This window comes from Gracilinanus agilis, chromosome 6 (genome assembly GCF_016433145.1).
Source record: "Gracilinanus agilis isolate LMUSP501 chromosome 6, AgileGrace, whole genome shotgun sequence".
NCBI classification, from domain to species: Eukaryota; Metazoa; Chordata; class Mammalia; order Didelphimorphia; family Didelphidae; genus Gracilinanus; species Gracilinanus agilis.
The window spans coordinates 98746973-98772616 of record NC_058135.1 but is presented as its reverse complement, the minus strand read 5'-3'; the positions used below and the strand labels follow the sequence as shown (position 1 = coordinate 98772616).

The 25644-nt window shown below is 35.1% G+C and overlaps 1 protein-coding gene across 1 annotated transcript in view; it reads right to left on the bottom strand.

Annotated features, from left to right (window-relative positions):
• Positions 1 to 5487: 5487 nt before the first annotated feature.
• Positions 5488 to 25644, bottom strand: part of LOC123252310 (probable ATP-dependent RNA helicase DDX60) — a 102098-nt gene continuing 81941 nt past the window's right edge. The window contains exons 30-37 of the mRNA XM_044681678.1: positions 23702 to 23806; positions 21983 to 22124; positions 18344 to 18465; positions 17482 to 17629; positions 15277 to 15419; positions 10030 to 10181; positions 6642 to 6704; positions 5488 to 5587 (exon numbers count right to left, since the gene is read on the bottom strand). Of these exons, the coding sequence (XP_044537613.1) occupies positions 5488 to 5587; positions 6642 to 6704; positions 10030 to 10181; positions 15277 to 15419; positions 17482 to 17629; positions 18344 to 18465; positions 21983 to 22124; positions 23702 to 23806 (975 nt within the window). The remainder of the gene's footprint in view (positions 5588 to 6641; positions 6705 to 10029; positions 10182 to 15276; positions 15420 to 17481; positions 17630 to 18343; positions 18466 to 21982; positions 22125 to 23701; positions 23807 to 25644) is intronic.

Sequence of the window (25644 nt, the reverse complement as noted above, 5' to 3'; positions counted from 1 at the left end):
TTGTAACAAGGGTAAGCCCTATTTGACTAAACTATCACAGATTTGAACTAACTCTCAGATCTACTCTCCTTTCCAAACTTCTCAGACATTTAGGTAGGGAAAATGAAGGTGGGAATAAGGTAGAGTAGAGAGATTCAAAGGAATTAACTAAATTAACAATTTTATAAAAGAAAAGCTGCAAAATATAGGCCAGGTTTCAATCTAAAGAAGGAGCTCAGATGGACCCTGATTCTCTCCACGAGTTCCCAGGACCAACTCAACTTTTTCCCAGGATTCTAAAACCCTCCTTAACTGACAGAAGAACTCTGCAAAGCAGTTATGCCCCCTCTCTGCACCACAGAAGAAAAGTAAGTTAAACATTTAAGAGATTTATTATATAATTTGTATAATAACTTCTTTTTATTTATGTATGAAACTGCTTTGTGTTCTTTCTCCCTTTTCTTTCACTCTCCCCATTTTGTATTTAGAGTCTTCAACCTCCCCAGGAGGTTAGGAACCTATGTTCCCTTTATGTCCTGATCATTGAACAGAGGAGAAGAAAGGAGAATGAAATATGAGGTGAAGTCCTTAGGTGAGAGGAGGGTAGCAAGAGCTGGGATCAGAAACTCAGAGGGAAGAATAAATGTGCAATAACATTAGAGAGTAGGGGGGTGAGTTGATTAGGAAAGTAGGAAAGTATTGGCTTGCTGAAATAAGGGCCCATTTGAGAATGTGTAGTAAATATGTAGTGAATCTAGTCAGCTCTCAAGCCAGGTTACTGTTCTAAATGTTGTAGATATACATAAAAACAAAGAAAAATAATCTCTGTTTTCAAAGAACTAATATTTTATTTTATTTTAGTGTGTGTTTCTACTCCCACAGATCTTTTTTTTTAATTGAAATTTTTTATTTAATTGATTGATTTAGAATATTTTTCCATGGCTACATGATTCATGTTTTTTCCCTTCCTTCCACTACCCCCTGCCATAGCCAACAAGCAATTCCACTGGATTTTACATGTGTCATTGATCAAGACCTGTTTTCATATTATTAATATTTGCATTAGGGTGATCATTTAGAGTCTACATCCCCAATCATGTTCCCATTGACCCAAGTGATCAAGCAGTTGTTCTTCTTCTATGTTTCTACTTCCACAGTAAAGAACTAATATTTTAATAGAGAAAAACAACACATAAAAGGGAGCAGAAATGGCTGGGAGAGATAAAAGGAGAGAGGGCACAGTGACAAAGTCTATAAATTGTAAGTAGAACCAGGAGAGATGTGCAAGATGTATAATCTGGACCCTTTCTCAAAATAGGGTTTCCAGGAGGAACATAAAGTAGGAGGAGGACCTAGAGACAGAGAGATGTTTCAGGATGAAAAGGCTACAGTAGATTAGATAATTGCTAAGGTGAGGAGATAGCCAAGTCATGATGGTGAAGTCTGGAGACAGGAGGAGGGGAATTATTTTCTCCAGAGCCATTAATTAGCACATGAATTAGAAAGAAGTATGTGGTTAGAGGAATACAGGGAAGTGATCTTAAATAAAATAAAAAGCATAACAACCTGGGGAAGTAGCTGTTATTGTTATCATCCTCACTTTACAAATTAGCTAACTGTGGGAGGCATAGGCTAGCTAACTTGCCCAGTAACACAGGACTACTAAATGCCTGAAGCCAGTCTTGAATATTGGAACCCAGACCCAATACTCTCTCTTGGAAAAACTATAAGACACAACAGTATTAAGATTACCTTGTCCCATCTGTGGTCTGAGAAATTTCTGCCTGGGCTTAAAACTCTTGAGAAAGAGAAAATTTGGTTTGGTGATGTCATTTTTTAAAAATCGCATTTGACAGAAAGGATGTAGGATTTGAGGAGAGGAATATTATCTTCTGAAGGAATGCTGAGAAAAATCCCTCAGAAAAGGAAGAGTAAGTATCATGTAGCAAGGTTGACTTTCAAGATTTTAAGATCAAGAAAATAAAATATGATCCAGGTTTTCCCCCACTCTGGTTATTACTACTGATTTTTCTGTCTGGACTTCTTGAGAAGCAGAAGTTATTTTAAAGTGACAATGGTGTTTGGAATCTATCAAAGTTAAGGAGGAGGTAGTGAATTCCTTGTTCAAGAATTCATTCTATCTAGTCAACACGGTTTGATTTTGATTTTTTTTTAAATGAAGCCTTTTAGGAAAAAAAAAAAAAGACCTTAAATACTAGGCTGATTTGGAAAAGCCATTAAAAGTTGGGCAAGAGAGTAATCTGATTAGAACTATGCTTATAGGTTCATTTAATCATTTTTACATGTTGATACAATAATCATTTTCTGAGGAACTAATGAAAAAAAATGTGAATGATGGCGTCCTAGTGATACCAGATCTTAAATTGTACTGTAAAGCAGTAAATCTCAAAACAATATGTTACTGGCTAAGAAAGAGAAAGGAATACGTTAGGGGTAAATGATCTCAGCAATCTAGATTTTTGGTTGATTCTCTAATTATGCCATCATATCGTCTGCAAAGAGTGATAGCTTTATTTCCTCATTACCTATTATAATTCCTTCTCATTTCATCTTAATTAAGATTCATTTGATTTGGGGGATAATAAAGATGTCAAACACAATACCAAGGATTTGAAATCTGGGAGAACAGAAATAAGAAAGCCAAGAGAAATATAGAAATGAGGATAGATTTTAGAAATGAGATTGAGATACCAATGGGATATTCACATGGAGGAAATATTATATGAGTGATCTTCTAGATCTAAAGTAGTGATTCCCAAAGTGGGCGCCACCGCCCCTGGTGGGTGCTGCAGCGATTCAGAGGGGTGGTGATGGTCACAGGTGCATTTATCTTTCCTATTAATTGCTATTAAAATTTTTTTAAAAATTAATTTCCAGGGGGCTAAGTAATATTTTTCTGGAAAGGGGGCGGTAGGCCAAAAAAGTTTGGAAACCACTGATCTAGAGAAAGGAAGGAGATTAAACCATCTTACATCTGGATTTGATATTTTTCTCACCTACCACTCCCACCATGGGGAGTAAGGGAAGTCAAGGTTAAATGAAAATATTTTTATGCCCTTTTAAAGCCCTCTCGGTTTGGAGATTCCTCTGAACAATAGTACTTTTTTATTTATTCTTTTTTTTTAATTTTTTACCAATTACATATAATAACTAATTTCCATATAAGTTTCCAAAGTTATATGATTCAAATTGTCTCCTTTCCTCAAGTGGCAAGTAATTTAATCTGGGTTATATGTGTATTATCATATAAAATATATTTCCATGTTCTTCATTTTTGTAAGTGAATGATCCTTTAAAACCAAACCCCCCAAACACATACCCAAATTAACAACTGAAAAATTATATGTTTTCATCTGCATTCTGACTCCAACAGTTCTTTCTCTGGAGGTGGACAGCATTCTTTGTCATGTCCCTCAGAATTGTCCTGGATTACTGTATTGCTGAGAATAGCTACATCTATCACATTTGATCATTCCACAATATTGTTGTTACTGTGTTGTACTGTGTAGAGTACTTTTAGAGGCTAGATTTCCGACTTTCAGTACCTTAAACTCCCAGCTAACACAGCCAGTGACAAATGCGTAGAAGCTGGTGATGGCTATGGACAGAAAAGTTAGGTCCAGAAGATGGATGATATGACTAAAGCTTGCCTTCTCATAGGTTCCACTTTATGGGGTCATCACCTTGATAGGAATAAGTGCAGTAATCGTGGCATTGATAGAGTAAAGACATTTGAGCAGTGAGAGGCAGAACTAATGATGGCCACAGCAGATCTGCAAGTGAATCTGAGGTTATGGCTACAGGAAATGGGGAAATTACAATGGGAAGAAGTTAACAAATAGTGCTACTTAGCTTACTTCTTCTGGCAGGACTTGATGTAATTAGAGTACTCTGTTAATTTAACCAGTCCAGCCTGACCCACCAAGCTCCCACTCTAGGTCTGAATTGCTCTTAGCACAGTGCTTGTTCCATAGTAGGCAGCTAATAAATGTTTCTTGACTAACTCCCCATTCAAATTTCTAAAGTGCTGAAAGGGACAAGGCATCAACTTAGCCTCAGAGAAAGGGACATATGCCCCCCACAAAACCTTAGAAAATTAACTGCAAGCAGTGATAGATAAATTTGTTTAAACAGTTAAGAGAGAACAAATAGATTCATATTCAGTCTTCTTTACAAACAAATTGTAATTCCCTCCAGGCTTCCTGAGCTTTTGTCAACCAGGCTGTAAGTTGAAGTGAATGAACCTTTTAGTCCACAGGTTAAAATACTGATTTCAATCTTATTGGAGAAGCCTAGATTCTGGAACCAGCTCTTGTGCTAGAGTAAATGAGGTAGGACAAAAGAAGCTATGTTTGGTAATATGTATATCACATACATGGTCCCTCTGTCATTTTTTCCAATAGATTACTACCAAATAATTTTGGATATTCAAGAAACACACCTAAAACACAATAAAGCGTCTTTATTTTTACATATGATCAGTCACTTCTTCAACAAAACATTTGAGCAAATAAACGCCCTCAGTCAAAAAAAAATCTGAAAATATTCCTTTTAGTGAAAATTTACCTAAATGGGACTTAATTTAAAATGCTATTTCATGTTACGGGTAGACAGTCAAAAGAGACCTAGTTTCAAGGCCTAGTTTTGATATCTACTTGGTTTTATGACTCAATGGTGAATCAACAAGTTGTTAAATATAGCATTAAATCCAGCAGTTCTCTAAGAATAAATGCATAGATGAGTTGCTGATCTTCTAGAGATTCCACACTGCAAGATCTCTAAACCTGATAAAACCACACATTGACATCAAGAAAAAAAAACGTTGATCTAACACTTCAAGGTATATGTTCATTTTCCCTTAAAATAAAGGAATTTCCCTATTTTAAAAATATCATTCTGTGTAATATATTCAACTTTTTACTTAGAAGAAAACAGTATTTTATGCAACTGGAATGCAACTTGTCTATTGGTAAGCTATTCAAAGCCCTGTCTGTGTCTCAATTCTTCAGACTTCTTACAGGAGCTTCTCTGAATGATTCCTTGGTGTTATGAGTAAATTGAGAGTCAGTTTGGTATAATAATTAGAAGGTCAGTCTTGGAATCAAGAAAACTTGGGTCTAAGCCTTATGTCTAACACCAACTAGCTGTGTGGCAGAGGCCAAGTCACCTCTCAGTGTCCCAAGAAATTTTTCAAATCTGTAAGGTGGAGAAAAGTTTCTTCCACACTAGAGTTACCTATACTAGTGACATCACAGATAGAGACTCTCCTTACCCCTTTAACCCCACTCAAGGAAGGAATAAAAGCTGACTCGGGTTCCGGGATAGAATCTGAATGTTAGTTTGAAACTTTACAATCTTATACAACCAAAATTGAAACTTGATCTAACAAATTATTAAAAATACACATGATCAAAGCATGAGGATATATACAAAAGTGAGGTTGGACTTAAAGAAAGCCTTAGGTGATGGGTACCAGGCGAGAGATCCTTAAACTTTTTCAAATTTTTCATCGAAGCTGTGACTAAGTTGTTCAAATGCTAACACCACATTGTCATCCTCATCTTCACACAATTCCCTTAAGGAAACACTGCAAGAGAAAAGGGGGGGGGAGTTATGAACTTACATAAACCATGAAAAATTCTCTTCTTAGCTCTCTGGTTAGATAAGGTTTTAGATTATATGAAACACTCTTTCTTATCTTAAAACTTTCTCCAGAAACCTTGGCTTTGTACCAATTTGCAGGTACAATTTTATTAGAAATATAAGCAATCTTAAGAAGATGGCTATTTACGCAGTGGCCCTTGTCAAAAGAGCATAGATTTCTAGGGGATATAAGGAAAACTAAAGTCTGGAAATAGGAGAATTCTACTGAAAATTTTAATTTCTTCTCTAAGGTTCAAAGACCCTCAAACCCTACGTAGTTAGAATACAGCTCTTCCTATCTCCTGCCCCAACAAAAATAATAAGTCTCCTTTACAGTGCTTGTCATCTAAGGGGAAATCTTCAGACTTTACCGTTATTCTCTGTCATACCTTTCAGCATCTAGTACAGTCTCTTGCAAATAATAAGCATTTAATCAATAACATAAATGAACCAAACAGGGAATACTGAATTAGGTCTAGAGTCCTGAAGACTGCCACCGATGATCTCCAATAAGCTGAATTATTCAGATGGAGGAAAAGCATTGCCAGTTAGATTATGGGGAATGCCTGATAATTATGGGGACACAACACAAGCATGGCAATGGACACACTATGAAAATTAAAGGCCACATCCCAACTCAGGGCCCCTACCATCACCAATATCTATGAATTAATACTCAGGACAACATGAATCTGTTTGTCTTTGGAAGTTTGGGAAGGATGCTATATATCAAAATGGTGCCCTTGCCACATCTCTGGATAAAGGATTAAGAAATTGTATCCTTAAGACATCTGTATAGGAGATTTCCCAGAAAGGCAATGTTCTCCAGAATATTCTCTTATTTGTAGGATAAACATAGGGTTTCCAGTTCAAACCTCTTCAAGAAGGAAAACAAAAAATAATGACCCTTTTAGAAAGGATACAACAACAAATGCAATCCCAGCAAAGATAGAAGTGATCTTATTGGCAAACAAGCCTGAAATTTGGGGACAGAGTACCTGATAGATTGAAGGAGACGGGAAAAACCTTTCAGCAAAACGTAAGCTTCTCCTTCAGAGATCCTAAACAAAATAAAATGTATAAATTAATAAACATCGAAAAAAGAATTTCTTTATTCTTATCAAGTTAACTTACAACTGTAGTTATCTCTTATGATATACTTTTAAGTTTTACCTGAAATGCCACTACTAGATCTGAATCCCGTAGAGATAATAAAGAAGGCAAAAGGACCTACATGAACAAAAATATTTATAGCTGCTCTTTTTGTGGTGACAAAGAATTGGAAATTGAGGGATGTCTATCAGTAGGGCTAGGACTGAACAAATTATGGTACATGTTGGTCATGAAAAACTATTGTTCTGTAAGAAATGATAAACAGGATGATTTCAGAGAAAGCTGAAAAGATATGGAGAAAGTGATACAGAGCAAAATAAGCAGAACTTGTAGAACATTGTACACAATAATGGCAATATTGGACGATGATTATCTGTGAAAACTTGGCTACTTTCACCAATGCAATGATCCGCGACAATGCTGAAAGACTTATGATGGGGAATGCTATTCACCTCCAGAGAAAGAATTGTTGGAGTCGTCTTTAGCATCAGTGTATATTTGATTTTATTTTGCGGTTTTGGCTGTGCATGGCTTTGTTCTTAAAACAATGACCAATATGGAAGTGTGTTTTGCATGACAATAAAAATGAAAAAATTAAGTTTTACCTGACCAGATAAAATGAATATAACAGACACATCACATCCTCAGCTCCTCTCACAGCTTCCAAAGCCAAGGCATGAAGGATCCCCATTGTCTGAGGCCACAGCACTGCCTGCCTTTAATTGAAGGTGTACTTAGCACACTGCATTCTTCCAAATTATCTGATCTACCTGGAACTGGTTCTTGAAGTGCCTAACATCCTTCACTCTCTCACCCTGCATGCATTCCATGCTGCCTCCCATCCTTCTCTGGGTTTGATCATCCAACTGATGACTAGTGAACTAACTTTTTCACTCTTTCTCAACATTCATACTCAACCAATTGCCAATCCCTATTAATTCCACCTACACATTCTATCTCATATTTATCTCTTCCTTCCTATTTCTACTACTGGCACCCTAAGGCAGACTCCCCTTTACCATCTGCCTGCACTAATTCAATAGCCTTCTAAAAAGTCGTCCCATCTCTTTTCTCTTCTTTCTGAACTCCCCTACATGCTGCTTCTGATTAATCTCGATTATTTAAGCCATGCAGTTAATAAATTTAAATGAATAATAAATTCTCATTTATTTAGCTAGCTACCACACCTCATGGTCTTTACCTCCACAGCTCTTCTTAAAGCTATTCCTTTCTCTTTATCCACACAGTTACCACCTCCATAAAGTCCTAATCACCTCCAACTATAAAAAGCCTCCTAGTTACTCTCCATGGCACAAATTGGTTTTTGCTCCTATTGCCTCAGGTGTTCATTGAGCAAGAAGATGGATGATATAGTTATAGCTATGCTCTAGAAAAGTCACAATAGCTGCTGAATGGAGGATGGATCAAAGTGATGGAGGATGGGAGGAAGACAAATTAGAGAAATATTGTAATAATCCAAGAAAGAGGTGATGATTCTCTATGGCTAGAGAGAATTAGGTGCAGGAAAGGTGTTATGAAAGGAGAAACCAGAAGATTTGGCAACAGATGCTCTCTAGAGTGAAAGAGAGTGAGGAACTAAGGGCAACACCAAAACTTTGAGTCCACATAACTGAGAAGATAAGATGGTAGTGCTCTCAACAGGAAGAGAGGAAATCATAAAAGAGTAGGAACTTTTGAGGGGGAAAGAACTGTTTTAGACATGTTTTATTTAGAATGTTCATAGGATATAAAATTCAAGTTCCTAAGTGGCAACTACAGATGAATAACTATACCTCAAGAGAGAGGCAAAGGTTAAACATGTAAATCTCAGGATATTCTTCATAAAAATGAAAATGGAATCCATGGAAGCAGATATCACCAAGTGATATAATGCAATTATCTGTTTTCATATGTCAACATGTGCTCATATTATTCCTGAATTGTTTTCCTTCCACAAAATGTGAACAGTAATCTCTATAACCCCAAGGGACTGTAAAATTGATTCCTTCACTAATAAGTTTTAGAGATTCCTCTTTCTCACCCACAGTAAAGAACTGAGAAAAGAAGAGAGCAGTCAAGAATGTGGATCACTAACTTTTTAAAAAATTAGCTCTGCCATCTGCACAGAACAAAAAAATGAGAATGCAAATTTTATTAATAATTGCTTATAATTAACCATTCTAAGAAATGTAATGCTTACCTCGTCTTTAAACTGCATTTTAAGTGTATATTTCAGAGATAGTAGCACATAGTATAGTTTCATGGTTGAAATTTAATCAAAAAGTAAATGGAGGCATATCTCTCTGAACAAGGTAATATTTATTAAAAAGGGGCATGTTACTTGCTAATAAATGGGTCAATGACTTGCCTCCATTTGTTCCAAAGACATCGAGCAAAAGGACAGCTTCCCATTTATAGATTTGGGGGAGTATAGAACAAATAACAGAACAGAGTAGATAACAATCTCAGATTGAGGGCCACATGATTGGTTAGTTTAGTAATGAGGAGCTAGCAACAACCCCCTCCTTCCCTCCTGAGATTCCAGGTGCAAGACTGTGGACCAGACTTTTGGACAGCCATCCAGGCATCCTTGAAGGATAGCTTGGTGATGTAACTATATTAGACCTGACTTTCTTTGTGTTCTTACACATACCCTAAAAATAGATTAATTCTTTGAGGCAAGAATAGATAAATGATTAACAACAACAAAAATAGATTTTTAAATTTAACCCTTTACAAGCCTGTTGAATTCTGAAATAAACAAATAATAAATACTGTGGTTAGTAGAGGGAGAAGGGGGTTGATAGAGAAACCAAATTCAAAGAGATCCATAACTTAGTTACAGGGCAAAAGCAATCAATTGCAATTACAGATCAATGATGAATAATATAGGATCAATTCAATCTTCTTGGTAGCATGCTACATTCAGAGTCAGGAAACCTATTTTCAAATCTTCTTTCTGATATTTATTAACTATATAGCTATGGAAGGATTCTTTCTTTCTGAGGACCTCTCAAAGACTTAGTTATTAAGTCATAGGAGACTTGAGTGAGGAGTTCTAAAGGCTGAAGAAATCACATATTCATACATAAATATGATGCTTAAATCAATAGACCTATTATTTCAAAAGTGTATATATGTCAATTTTCAGCAAGAGTGCACTACTAGGCAAAAGGTAACAGTAATTTAATTCTCTTTGGCATAACTCTGCAAAGAAAGAATTGTATATAATAGGAATAATTTTGATTCTTAAGTACAAAAACCATTACCTACCTGTTTTCATCTTCTAATGCTTTCAGGGAGCCATGTTTATAGAAATTAAGGATATAGGCATTGAGTGGCATTCTTCTCCCTAGACTGTCAACTTTCTTTGAATAAAGCAGAGGAGCCTGGGAGGAAGTAATACCAATTGTACGCAGAATGACCTAAAAAATAGAAGTTTACCATGGTTCACATTTTTATATAAGTGTATATATGAGAGATGGCATTTTAAAAATTATTTACTGTCTTGCTGTTTTTTTTTTATTTCATGGGCTGACTAAAAATAAAAGTAAAAAATGTCACCAAAGAAAGATAAAATAAGAAGATGGATTTGCCATTTGAAATATAACAAGTGTTCAGCCACAATGCTTTGATGATAATCTCTTGATATTAACAGAAGGGAAGGAAGGCCTCCGTTATATTGGTTGGATTCTTTGTAGTGTACTTAAGGGAGGATATGCCCAAAAGTTATGTAGATGGATAGCCATGAATGAATTGCTATCTGAATAATTGGAGGAAAAGCTCAAACAAATAAGATTAGAGTTCTATCAAAATCATCCTAAAATTAGTGTTTTCCATGAGCTACCTTACTATATAGATGCACTGGACAAACAACATGCCTGTTTGCAGTAAAGAGCCAATAAGGAGGAGGCAGAACCAAGATGACAGAGGAGGTATATGAACTGATTCTGATCTCTACCCAATTAACCCCTAATAATTTTGACATAATGCCTCAAAATGAATTTTGAAGCAGCATAATCCACAAAAAGACATGATGAAATATTTTTTAAGTCCAAAACATCTTAGAAGGCCAGCTTCCAAATGGAAAAAGATAAACAAAAAATTCACTGAAGAGAAGAACTTTTTAAAAGGTAGAATTGGCCAAATGGGAAAAAATATATACAAAAATTAACAAAGGAAAGAACTACTTAAAAAGTAGAATTGATCAAATGGGAAAGGAGATACAAAAGTTCACTCAAGACAATCATGCCTTAAAAATTAGAATTTGGCAAGTGGAAGCTAAAGACTCTAAGATGGCATCAAGAAACAATCAAGCAAAATCAAAAGAATAAAAAAATGAAAAAAAGAAGAAGAAAATGTGAAATATCTTGATGCAAAAACAACTGACCTGGAAAAAAATTGAGGAGAGATAAGATAAGAATTATTAGACTACTCAAAACTACTTGAAAACCATGATCACAAAAAGACTTTAGACATCTTTCAAGGAAAACTGCCCTTATATTCTAGAATCAGTAGGCAAAATAGAAATTGAAAGTATTCACCAATCTCCTCCTGAAAGAAATCTCAAAAAGGTAACTCCTAGGAATATTATAGACAAATTCTGGAACTCTCAGGTCAAGGAGAAAATATTATAAGCAACCAAAAAGAAGCAATTCAAACAACATGGAGCCACAGTCAGGATAACATGATTTAGCAGCTTTTACATTCAAGGATCACAGGGCCTAGAATGATATTCCAGAGGGTAAAAGAATTAGGACTTCCACCAAGAATCATTTACCCAGCAAAAGTGAGCATAATCATTCAAGGGAAAAAAGAGTATTCAAAGAAATAGAGGACTTTTATATATTCTATTGAAAAAGACTAAAATGAATGGCATATTTGACTCTCAAATACAAGTCTCAAGAGAAGCATAAAAAGGTAAAGAGAAATCAAAAGACATTTAATAAAGTTAAACTGTTTACATCCCTTCATGGGAAAATGATTCTTGTAACTCTTAAGAACTTGATCATTATTAGGGCAATTAGGAGTATACATAGACAGAGGGTAAGGGTATGACTTGAATATGATGTAATGATATAAAAATAAAATCAAGGCATATGAAAGAGGAATGAATTGGGAGGAGGAGGAAGAGAAAATAGAATGGGGTAAATTATCTCACATAAAGAAGCATGAAAGAGCTTTTACAGTGGATGGGAAGATGGAGGAGGTGGGGAGAGGAGCACATGAACCTTACTCTCATTGGATTGGGATCAATAAAGGAAAAGCATACAGAATCAATTGGATATAGAAAGGTATCTTACGCTACAGGAAAGTAGGAGGGGAAGGGGAAAATGGAAGGCTGGTAGAAAGGAGAACAAATCAGGGGACATGGTGGTCAGAAACTAAATAACGGGAAATAGGGTGGAGAGTAATAATAATAATAATAATAATACACAATAATCATAAGGGTGAGAGAATTTCTTTTAATTTTCTTTCATGAAGACCTCATGTGTCAAATACATAGAGAAATTAGTTGAATATATAAGAATACAAGTCATTCCCTAATAGATAAATGGTCAAAGGATATGAATAGGCAATTCTCAGACAAAGTAATTAAAGCTCACTTTAGTCATGCCAAAACATGCTCTAAATCACAATTATTTAGAGAAATGAAAATTAAAACAAGTCTAAGTTACCACCTATACCTATCAAATTGGCTATTATGACAGAAAAGGAAAATTATAAAGGGGATATAGAAAAACTGAGGCACTAATGCACTATTTGGGGAGTTGTTAGCTGATTCAGTGATTCTGGAAAGCAGTTTGGACCTATGCTCAAAAGGCTAAAGAAAAAAAACATGCTCTGATACAGAAATAATGTTACTATGTTAATATTTCAAATAGAGTAAGGGAAATGGAGATACATACAAATACATACAAAAATATTTAAAGCAGCTCTTTTTGTTGGAGCAAGGAATTGGAAATTGGAAATTGAGGGGATACCCATCAATTGGAGAATGGCTGAGTAAGTCATAATATATGATTGTAATGGAATACCACTGTTTAGAAATGATGAGCAGAAAGAGCACAGAAAAACCTGGAAAGACAGAAACTAAAGCACAGTGAAAGAAGCAGAACCAGAAGAACATTGTACTCAATGACAGGAATATTGCATAATGCACAACAATAAACAACAGCTACTCTCAAAAATACAATGACTCAAAACAATCCAAAAAAGACTTAGGATAAAAAATGCCCTCTTCCTCCAGAGAAAGAATTGAAGTCTGAATCCAGACCAAAGCAAACATTTTTACTTTCTTACTTTATTTTTTTACTCAAATCCTTCAACAAAAGGATTAGTATGAGAAAATATTTCATATGATTGCACATGTAAAATCTATATGATGTTGCTCGCCATCTCAATGGGACTGTAGGGGTAGGGGTGGAGAGGGAAACAAGTTGAGACTCAAAATTCTTCAAAAAATGTTGAAAACTGCTCTAATGTATAATTGGGGGGAAATAAACAAAAAAGAGCCAATTGGGAGACTGCGGTAAGCCAGAGTCTTTCTTACTCTCAGATACCTTCACAGTGTTTACTGGCTGACCTTGCCAAGCTATCCATAAGAAATGCTATGGGAAGCTGCCTAAGCCAACTTAAACCACGCTTTAGTCAGCCATTGATACTAAACATCTTGAAACACTGCTTATGTGTTCTACCTGTCCCTGGAAGAGACTGCCTACTCTCCACCCCCAACTATAAATTATCCCTACCCATCTAAGGATATGGAAGGTCTACCCTGGATGCCCTTTGGAAGGTATGTTTATATTTTAGCTTTTAATAAATAACCATTTTAACTCAATCAGGACTCTCCAATATTTCAGGGATGGGTTTTTCATGGTTGACAAATCCATTGGTACGCTGGAGAATTTGTATTGATGTGAGCTAAAACTAGTTTCTAAAAACCATAGTCATTGGTATTGCTTATTATTTTTGTCATTTGTCCTTCATTTTTTTTTAAATGCTTGTACTTCGGTGTATTGTCTCATAGGTGGAAGAGTGGTAAGGGTAGGCAATGGGGGTCAAGTGACTTGTCCAGGGTCACACAGCTGGGAAGTGTCTGAAGCTGGGTTTGAACCTAGGACCTCCTGTCTCTAGGCCTGACTCTCACTCCACTGAGCTACCCAGCTGCCCCTTGTCCTTCATTTTTGAAGAGGACCAATGATATCATAAGGGTAATAACTTGACTTGAACATGAGTTAAATTATGAGGCAGAGTTGCATGATATTCTGGTCCTTCTGTCTTCCAATGTCATCAAAGTCCAGTAGCAGGACAGAAGTCAAGACAACTGACAACAGCTGACAAAAGAATACAGTAAATAACCTTGATATCTTCAATGTCTGGTAAAGCTCTAAGTGCTCCACAGTATCTGCTTTAACTACCTTCATGGCCATTGGAATGAATTGTTCTGATTTACCCAATTCCACAGGGGTAAATCTTCACAAGCTTCAAGTAGATATCCTCCCAACTTAATCAATATGTTTGAAATCTACTGGTTATCTTCAACCTGGTTTACCCCATTTGTCCAGGTTTTACCTTGGTGTGGCTACTAGGCATGCTACAACTTTTTAGAGCCACAAGTGAGAGTTGTGTGAGAGGTAGACAACAAAGGTGGATGAACAACCCTGACAAGGGCTTAGAAATCCCTCACATTTGAGGTGTTAATACTCTATGAACACTCCATATATACATTTTATTGATATGGATGGTTTTGGACTCAAGTCTTCCTGACTTGAGGTCTAGCACTCTATCCTCTAGAAGTTGTCAAAATATCAGGTGAGTATGGATGAAGAAGAGAGAGACTGAGGACATAAGTTGTACTCTGCATGCATTGGTAGAGAGAATTACTCAATAAAGAGTTCTATATGAAAATGAAATTACAGATCTAGTTCCTAACTATATCCATATGATTATAAAATCATTATTTTTTAAAATTATAATTTTGTCAGTAAGGATAGCATATATAAAATTCTAACATGGGTTGGGGAGGGAAATCCCCTAATCTATAGCTTAAATAAAGTTTAGCAAATTAAAAAAAATCTAATTGAGATTCTTATTCTTAGGAGGCCTAATATCAGATACATTTAGTTATTATAGACATCCAACCTGGCAGAAATCATGTATAATTTGGGATATTCTAGGCAGCTGGTTATGACTAATCCCATAGTCTATACTCATTGGGACAATGGGAACTCACTAAGAAGCTTCTGTGGGTTGCATATTCCTAGGCTGTCCCCATGGTATATCTGAATGCTATATTTCTACTTAGTTCCCCAAGATCCTACAGAAGTGGAATTACCTTAGGTAAATGATAGAACAAAGAACAAAGAGGTCTCTAGAGCCGTCTAAGGCTTATTTTCCCAAACATTTGTCCTGAGCTGAATATTTGTCAGTTCAAGAATTTCAAGTTCATACTGACAAACAGGAACATCCTGATCCTTCCTTTATTCTATATTGTCTTCACTTGGTTCTTCTACTTACATTGTTGATATTCTGTATTTGAAGCAAATCTTGATTTGTGACTCCGGAGAGACATACAAAGGGTGAAATGGCAGATCTGTCCTTCTTACAGCTCATCAGGTGAGATACAAGCTTGGAAGTGTCACATTTTTCATCTGTGAATTCTTAAAGGTTCAAATTGGAGAAAGTTAGTTCTTAGGATCCAGGAAGATGCCAACCACACTTGACATTTGCTCTAGGGAAGGCAATCTTAATGATGGAGATTCTGGTAGATAAGTGATTCCCAAAGTGGGTGCTACCACCCCCTGGTGGGTGCTGTAGCAATCCAGGAGAGTGGTGATGGCCACAGGTGCATTTATCTTTCCTATTAATTGCTATTAAAATTTTTTAAAAATTAATTTCCAGGGATGCTAAGTAATATTTTTTCTGGAAAGGGGGCAATAGGCCAAAAAAGTTTGGGAACCACTGTGGTAGGTTTTAGGGAATTTGTAGTCTGAGTATTTGTGGAATAAAGTTAGGTATGAGAAAGGGAATGATGCAGAGTGAAAGGAGCAGAAATAGCTAAACATTGTACACAGAGATTGATACACTGTGGTAAAATCAAATGTAATGGACTTCTGTACTAGCAGCAATGCAATGACCCAGGACAATTCTGAGGGACTTAAGGAAAAGAACACTGCCCACATTCAGAGGAAGAACTACAGGAGAGGAAACACAGAAGAAAAACAACTGCTTGATCACATGGTTCAATGGGAACATGATTGGAGATATAGACTCTAAACAATCACCCTAGTGCAAATACTAATAATATGGAAATAGGCCTTGACCAATGATACATGTAAAACTCAGTGGAATTGCTCGTTGGCTACAGAAAGGGGGGCAAGAGGAGGGAGGGAAAGAGTATGATTCATGTAACTATGGAAAAATAGTCTAAATTAATTAATAAATTAAATAAACTTTTTTAAAAAGAGGGGAAAAGAAAGGGGAATATAAATGATATTTGTATATATAGACATAGAGATGGAAATTATATCCATAAAGAAGAGAAAGATAAAGAGAAAAAAGAAAACATAGATATAGACGGTATTGGTATAAAATAAATAGGGATAGAGATAGATATGGAGATAAAGGTGACAGAAATAGGGGAGAGAGAGAGAGAGACATAAAAGAGATAGATTTGTTTAGACATAAATGATAGAAATAATATCAATAGAGATAAAGATAAATTATAGATAGAAAGGTATAGCTAGAAATCATGATATATAGATATAATTATAAATATATGGAAAACTTTCAATCCAGTTTGATTCCTTCATCATGTCATTAGAAAGATGAGACCTCTAATGATCAAGGTGTGTTCACTGATGCATTCTTTTTAAATTATTTTTTAATCCATAAGGCAAAGAAAATGGAGACAATATAAAAATGTTCACTTTAGAATTACAATTAAATAGTTATATCAATTGATATGCTTGGCCTTTCTAGTGTTAAAATCATTATTTTGTGAAGGAGTCCATAATCTTCACCAGACTGCCAGAGAGATTCATGACACAACCCTGGGGAAAATTTTTCCTCAGTCAGATAAATGCTCCTAGGCCGAGCTAACTGGACAATGGGCCTACCTCCCACTGCCCTGTTATCCACTACCCCTGGATACTTTTGCTCCAATGATTAACATCAAAAGATCCACAAGAGGTCTTCTTATAGTGACTCATCTTTGTCTTTTGTTCCTCTGGCTGAGTATACTTAGAGGCAATACCAATAGCTCCCTGCAGCTGTTTCTGCCTATGTACCTTAGCACTTTTTAATCTCTCCTCATCATTTAATAACTCTAAAGAAAGAGAGCCACAGAAAGAAAGACTCCCCAGGAAGATTCTCCATTTCCTCTCATGTTCTCCCACACACACACTTCATAGGTTTAGCCTATAGTTATCCCCCATACTATTAATCTGATTGAGGTGTTGTAATTCTCAGGAATCCTATATATTAGAAAATTCCATTGGAAGAGAAAGGACATTCGTGCCCTTTTGGCCAAGTCCCAAGTTCTTTATCCAGGATCCACCAAACTATCTTCTAGTATTCAAAGACTGAGTTTTTCACTGATATTTTGCTCAATCCTAAACATTGTACCAGTCTGGAATTACCCTTTGAATAGAGATCATCTTATAGGAAGCAAGTGTAATTCCATTTGCATCACATGAAAAAGTGTTGGTAATATCCACTTACCAATTTTTGACAAAGGGAGCTGATGTTCTTGTTTCTTGTCAACAAACTTGGAAATAATAAGTAGGAATTGGCTAAAATCTCTTGTCAGTTTTGTGTTGTACTCAAGTAAGGCATCATCAAAATCTGAAGGAAGATCTTCCAGAAATACCTAACGATAAGAGGAAGGCATGACAAAATTCTCTTTGAGTCAGCTGACTAGATGTTGCTGTCAAGAACCAATCAAAGTCACAGAGATGAGAGGAAAATTGCTTCCAGAGTGCAGGTTGTGGTGAATATCTTAGTTAGTAAGCCCCGAGTGAAAGTTTTAAGCTACATTATACAGGTTTTTGCTATATACAGAGGATGGTTACGATTGAATTTCAAAGAACAGTAAGGGGAAATAATTTTTACACATTAAAAAATAGATGGCAGTTATTAAACTGGACAATTTATATTTTGTAAATATCTCTTGTTTAGAGTGACATTTTTATTGTCATATTTTTGAATAATGGAATTAATATTCACTTACAGAAACCCTAGATACTCCCTTAGAATACCATAAACAAAATTTGATTTAATCCTCATGACCACCTTATGAACTAAGCAACACATATAGAATGGTTCTGCCCTTAGCAAAGACAGAGATATCCAAGTTTCAGTGGCCAGAAGGTGGCAGAGATGAACTAGAATGTAAGACTTCTGATCTTGGCTAGGAAGGACTCACTTAAATTGTTGCTCTAGCACTGTTGTTAGCCTAATGGCAAACAAAGTGTCCCATATTTATATAAATTTCATAATAGTGAGATTTTTTTTCTCCACCATATTTACTTGATCCCATTTAAGATTAAATATTTATAATGTCAAAATCAACTTTTAAACATACCTTGGATTGATAAAACTCAAAATTACCATCCAGGAACTTTGCTGGAACATATTTTCTTCTAAACAGATTTGCCAATACTAATGTAAGTTTTTCCATGACATCTTGAGAAAAATGTTTTGAGCCTATGTAGAGTAAAAATAGATAGTTCAGAAAGTATATCTACTTATAAACTATGATTATAATTTAAATTTAAATTGATTGTGTAAAATCCCCAAAGGGACTCAGGTATCCATCACCATAGAAGAAGCAGATGGAATCAGAATGCAGATTGAAACCTACCATTCTTCACTTTATTTTCTCTGTGAAATTTTCTCTAGTGTAAGAAATCTATGTCTTGTTTCCCAACATGATGAACATGGATATAAATATTATATGTTTATGTACAACTTATACAAAGCCTGACTTCTTGGAGGGCAAGAGAAGAGGATTTTTTGTTAATTTATTCATTTCTCAATGAATGGGATGGTTTTGAAAAGCAGTTGGGTTAATAATAATCATATCAAAAAAGAAAGTAAAGAACATTGATGAATCATTTAAGATACAAATAAAAGAACAAAAGAAAATGCAGAATGAGACCCAGATAAGGTATATATATATATATATATATATATATATGTGTATATATATATATATAGTCTTGGGCAGTGATGGAAAAACTACAGCCCATGGGCCAGATGTGGCCCCCTGAAATGTTCTATCTGGCCCCACAACATTATTCCTAATCTGACGAATACAATGAGGAGGATACAATACAATGAAACTTCGAAAGAGTTGCCTTAGAAACAGACTGACAGATGAACATTTCCTTTCCTTTGGCCCCCTCTTTAAAAAGTTTGCCCATCACTGGTCTAGGGTACAGGGTATACGGTATGTGTGTGTGTTTTAGTTAAAAATTAAACTACTTGCAATGGAGATTACCAGTTTCATATGTGGTCTTTTTTCTGTTCTCTGAATGTTAAAATATTCATGTCTATTAATGTTTATCAGGTTCATTGTAATAAAAGAAAAAAATTAATTACTAATTATTTAGCTAAGTGGTTTTCTTTGCAGAATATAAACAATTTCCAAGTGTCTCCCTGCCATTGGGCTTTGCAAACCTGGCACTGAAGCTAGTCATCTATGTCTTTGAACATTGAATGTGTCTAAGGGGGAAAATATAATCTCTGACCATTAAAAGCTTCATTCTATTAGGACCAATAGTCACTTTTCAGTAGTGAATAAGGAAATGCCCTCAAATGCAAGAAGAACTGGGTACAGGTCTCACCTCAGCTACATACAGGTTTTGTGACCCTGTTTAAGTAATTTAACCTCTCAGTGTTGTAAATAAATCTCTAAGCATGTAAGTCACAGAGAAAATACCATTTTATATTGTTAGAGAAATTTCTCACTATTATCTCCCTACACTAATGAAATCACACCGCTGGAGCGAAAATGATAGAATCAGTATATTTGTAGGGAGAAGGAAAGACAGACAGACAGACAGACAGACAGATACAGAGACACAGAGACAGAAGCAGAGACAGAGACACACAGAGAGAAATCAGCAGCCAGAACTGGAAAGGAATCTATTTCAATCTTCTATGGGGAAGCTGACACTCAAAGAGTTACCTGAATTGTCTAAACACAGGTATCCAGTCCTTAGTTCAAATTCAGCACTTTTTCTGTTGCATTGCAAATGTAGAAATAAAACTAAAATAATAATACCTTAGTCATCATCCATAGACCAGCTTTTCTAAAACCATTAAGGTATCAGAATTGCTTTAGTCTCAAAAGTAATTTGCTTTCCAACAGCATTCCACCAAAGAGAAACATCTTAAGGAGTGAAGGAAAATTAAAAACATGCATTCCACAAAAATCACATCCCTAAAATATAACAAAAAAATGGAAGTTCTACCCATTCACTGGTCAGTTTTCTGTTTTGTATCTCTGACTACCGAAGTCATTAATTGTCAATAGTTACAAACATTTTAGCTATGGAATATGGAAAACAAAAGATATGGATGTTGGGGTCAAAAGACAAGGGATATTTAAGACGAAGTGCTACTCTGGATAAGAATTTACAAAACTCTGGCTATCTGCACCAGGCAAATCAACTAAAGCTTGTATCTGTCCATCTGTCTGTTTGTGTGTCTACCACAGATTAACTTGCAAACTTTAAATACTCTGAGATCTCTTTTATGCTTAGAAATATATTTTAAAAAATAAATTCAATCCCATTCAACAAGAGTTTATTAAATATCTACTATATAGAAGGTATTGTGATACAAAGCAAAACACATGGACCTTAAACTAAAAGACCTGTATGGAGAAAAGTTCTTCTATGTGGAGTAGTAGAAAAAGGGCCAACCTTGTAGGAATCAACTTGGAGTTGGAGCTTTTTTATCTTATCTTGCCAGAAATGATAGTGATAGTTCTTTCAGTCACCTCATTAAGCCTACTCCACATAAACCGCCCCATCTCTTTTCTAGCACTTTTTTATTCGTTTACTTCCCGATAAAATGGAAGTTTCCTAGGGACAAGGATTCCCCACTTAGCACAGTGTCTAATGCATAATCAACATGTAACGTGTTCAATCTATACATCTATTCATCTATCCATCACCTATCTACCAATTCTCTATTTATTCATCTATCATCTATTTAACTATTTATTTAATCTATTTATTTTTAATTTAATTTAATTTATTTAACTATCCTCTATTTATCTACTTTCTTGTTGTTAAGTTATTCAGTCAAGCCCAACTCTTCCCAATCCCAAATTATTGTCCATGGAGTTTCTGTGGCAAAGATACTGGCATGGTTTGCCATTTCCTTCTCCAGTTTATCCCCATTTCACAGATAAGGAACTAAGGCAAATAGGGATTAAATGACTTTCTAGGATCACACAGCTAGTAAATATCTAAGGCCAGATTTGAGCTCAGATCTTCTTGACTCAAAACTCACTAATCTAATCCACTGCAACTATATATCTGCCACTCTATCTACCCATCATCTATCCATTTATTATCTCTCTGCCTGCCTATCAATTTACTATCTATCTCTGTCTCTGCCTCTCTCCCTCTCTCTTTCTCTCTCTAAAGCATAGGATAGAAACAGATTATGAAGGGTTTTACATTGTGTTTTGTCTTAAAAACAATAAGGAATCAATGAAATAGGATGAGAGAATAACATAATCAGATATGTGCTTTAGGAATGCTATTTTGGCATATCCAAGATAAATCAGAGTGAAGAGACTCACAGCAGGTCTAATTAAGTAGGAGGCTACTAGAATAGTCTAGGGGAGAGGAGACATGATCCTGATAGAGGGTGATGGCGTGATAGTGAAAAGAAAGGCGCAGACACCAGAGATGCTGTGGAGGTAGAGTTGATAGACTTCTTTGATTGTATGGAACTGAGGGAAGGAGGAGGACTGAGGACTAACTAGCAGTCTGTTTAGCTCTGTACCGCTGACAGGAGGGATTGTTTCACTCTTCATATTTTTACTTCAATGCCTGCTACACAGTAGCAACTTAAGAAATTCTTGTTGATTATTGATTGATTCGGGGCACCTAATTCTGGTGATGATTTCTGAGAAGCTGAACCCAGGTAAGAGATACTTAGGTTTCTATAACTCTTTCAGATACGTGGAAAGGAAGCTCACCTTGTTCAGTTGGTTGGCATAAATTATGGAACAGGCCTTTTCTGAGAAAACTGACAAACACAAGATTTGAAGGTTCTTCATAAAAGAAATGTGATACAAGGTCAGCAAAACCAATTGGGCTTCCTTCACAATCCAAATATCCCTAGGTAGTTAACAAAACATTAATTGTATTTAATTCCTTATATATGTAAACTTAAAAACAAGCAATATTCCAATTGTTCTAAATTGAGTTTAATGGTACAAGGAGAAAAGCTGATCCCTAGGAAGGTAGTACATTGTCATTAATTCTTTTATTTTTTTTAATTTATTTTTTAAACCCTTACCTTCCATCTTGGAGTCAATACTGTGTATTGGCTCCTAGGTGGAAGAGTGGTAAGGGTGGGCAATGGGGGTTAAGTGACTTGCCCAAGGTCACACAGCTGGGAAGTGGCTGAGGACAGATTTGAACCTAGGACCTCCCATCTCTAGGTCTGACTCTCAATCCACTGAGCTACCCTTTTCTTTTAAAACTCTTTTTAATTCTTTTAAAATTCTTTTACAACTCAATAAACACTGGCTTAAACAAACTCTCTTAAGTGCTAAACACATTTCTTAGACATCTAGTACATATAGCTTTTTGAACAAATATGGTAAGCCAAATCCTAGATACCATCTGTGAACCCAAAATATAATCAGGATAATTCTTTCTTGTTTATCTTTTGGCTCAGATCTGGAACTCCATTGCTATAAAGAGAATTTCCACTATGGAAACACTCTTCTTTATAATTTATGATCTTTATGAATTTCCTAGGTCTGAGAAATGAGTGACTAACCCATCACCACATAGAATGTAAGTGTTAGATAGGACTTGACCTTCAGACCACCCAACTATATACACTCTCCTTTACTGCTTCTATATGCATCTGTCTAGTAATAACATTATCTCTATGTATAAAGATCATTTTATCATCACTTCATAATTGAAGCTTTTCACTTAAATCTTACTGAAATTATTGATACAATGAAAGCAGAAGAAAATCACAAATCCATTTGGAGATTTATTTTAATGACCTAACTCTAAAAATGATGATGCATTTTGTATTTCAAAATATCTCAAATAAAAATAATTGTTTGGAATATTTCATAGAATGTACCTTTTCTACGACTTTCAAGGGAGGCCCTAGGAATGATATCAGAACCACATCTTGGTTTGGTACAAAATTATCCTAAATTCTATCTTTTTAGAGTTCCAGTTTAACTCCTATCTTGAGTACTTACAATTTTTCAGGTCCATTAGAGTTGGAATTGCTTAGTGAGTAATTGGGCATTCTGACTTAATCCCAAAACTTTACATATCATATTCCATATTATGTGGTAAAAACACAGTCCTTTAGTGGACAGCATTAAACTTTAAGGTGCTGGATTGGAACCTTCACAGGGAAAGGTTTCCTTTTCTGATTTGCCTTTTGTAAGAGAGTTTTCTTACACTGGTTATATTAACTTCATGTCTAAAACAAGGCATTTGCACTATTCTGGAACTCCCCTTTCTAACCTATAATTCCATGGATGTAGGAAGTAGGCATAGAAAAGATTCAAAAACAGAAACTTTTTTGGTTGTTGGGTTGATTTTCACAGGGAACTATGAGGCACAGCTTCTGGTCAACTTTAATTAGATTCCACCTGAAAGAAAGTTCTGAAGTTACCAATCACATTTCATAGAAATCCAAATAAAATCCGTACCTCTTTCACAAGAAACTGCACTGAAAATAAAAAATATAGTTTCAACATGTCCTTGATTCTGGGTTTCTTGAATGACATCAGTGAGTTATTCAGCAAAGAAAATACCTTTAGAGAAAAAATCATTTGAGTTAATTACTTTTAATAGTATGAAATACATTGGAAATAAAATCACAAGAGGATGGACATGCTTAGGGGAAATGAAATCCTACTGAAGTACCTATTTACTTATCTGCTATGGCTGTTTATAGAAGTTTCTTTTGTTAACAGAAGTTAGACACATGACACAGAACTGGAGTGGGGTGCTATCAGAAACACTGATTATGATAAATACAGAAAAGAACTGAAATACATAAGTAAACTGATACAGAGTAAGCTGAGCTAAAAATACAATATAGGTTGTCCTCAAAAGTACTTGAAAACACTAGGGCAATCATAAGCTATTTAAACTTTGGGGAATGCCCTGTATATATAATAGTTACAAAATTTTAAATGAAAAAGGACCCCAGAATAATTTTTTAAAGATGTTTTTAAAATTACAAAGATAAACTTGGAAACAATAAATATAATAAGATATTTTGATTTCCTGTCCCCAAACACTTCAACACCAACTCCTTTGTAGAAGGTCTATGGCTATCAAAAACTATAATTTTTAAAAATATATTAATTGTTTATGATAATTTTATTTCTTTTCTTGTTTTTTCCTTCAGAAAAAATTCCTTCTTATTACATGAGACGTAATAACTATAATAACTCCTCATTTGGAAGAAAAAGAGGAACGAAATGGAGAAATTTAGATAATGTAAAAAGAAAAGATTTCATAATATATTTAAAAAACATGACAAAGGATCATTATAAGTTCAAAAATATAGAGGTGGGAAGGATTTCAAAAGATATTTAATTCAAAGGTCTCATTTTTCAGTTGAAGAAACTAAGGCCAAAGGAAGTTAAGTTATTAGCCAAAGAACACACAAGTAGAAAGTATAAAAGATAGGATTTGTAACCAGGTAATATGGAAGGGAAGGAGGAAAGAAAGAAAGAAAGAAAGAAAGAAAGAAAGAAAGAAAGAAAGAAAGAAAGAAAGAAAGAAAGAAAGAAAGAAAGAAAGAAAGAAAGAAAGAAAGAAAGAAAGAAAGAAGGAAAGGAAGGAAGGAAGGAAGGAAGGAAGGAAGGAAGGAAGGAAGGAAGGAAGAAGAAAGAAAAACAAAGGAAGGAAGAAAGGAAGAAACCTAGTTTTTACTCTACCAACTTAATTTGGGACTCAAGGAATAGATATCATAGATAGATAACAGGGGAGGGGATTTTTTTTATAGCAAATGCTTCTGATTTAAGCCTAATTTCTCAAATGTATAGAGAACTGAGCCAAATTTATCTTTTTATTCAGTAAGAGCCATTTCCTAATTGATAAGTGGTCAAAAGATAAGAATAGGTGGTTTTCAGATGAAGAAATCAAAGTTATCTATAGTTCTATGAAAAAAATATTCAAAATCATTATTGATTAGAGAAATGCAAATTAAAATAATTCTGAGGTATGACCCCACACTTATCAGATTGGCTAATATGACAGAAAGGGAAGATAAAGGGAATATTGAAAAATTGAGACACTGAGACATTATTGGTAGAATTGTGACCTCTTTCAATAGTTCTGGAGAGCAATGCCCAAATGGCTATAAGGCTCTGCATACTCTTTGACTTGGCAATACCACTACTAGGTCTGTATCCCAAAGAGATTTAAAAAAAAAAGAAAATGACCTATTTATATAAAAATATTTATACCAGCTTTTTTTGTGTTGGCAAAGAATTGGAAACTAAGTGGGTGTCCATCAATTAGAGAATGGCTAAATAAGTAATTGTATAAGATTGTGATGGAATATTATTGTCCTATAAGAAATAAGCAGGATACTAAAAAAACTTGAAATATTTACATGAATTTATGCAAATTAAAT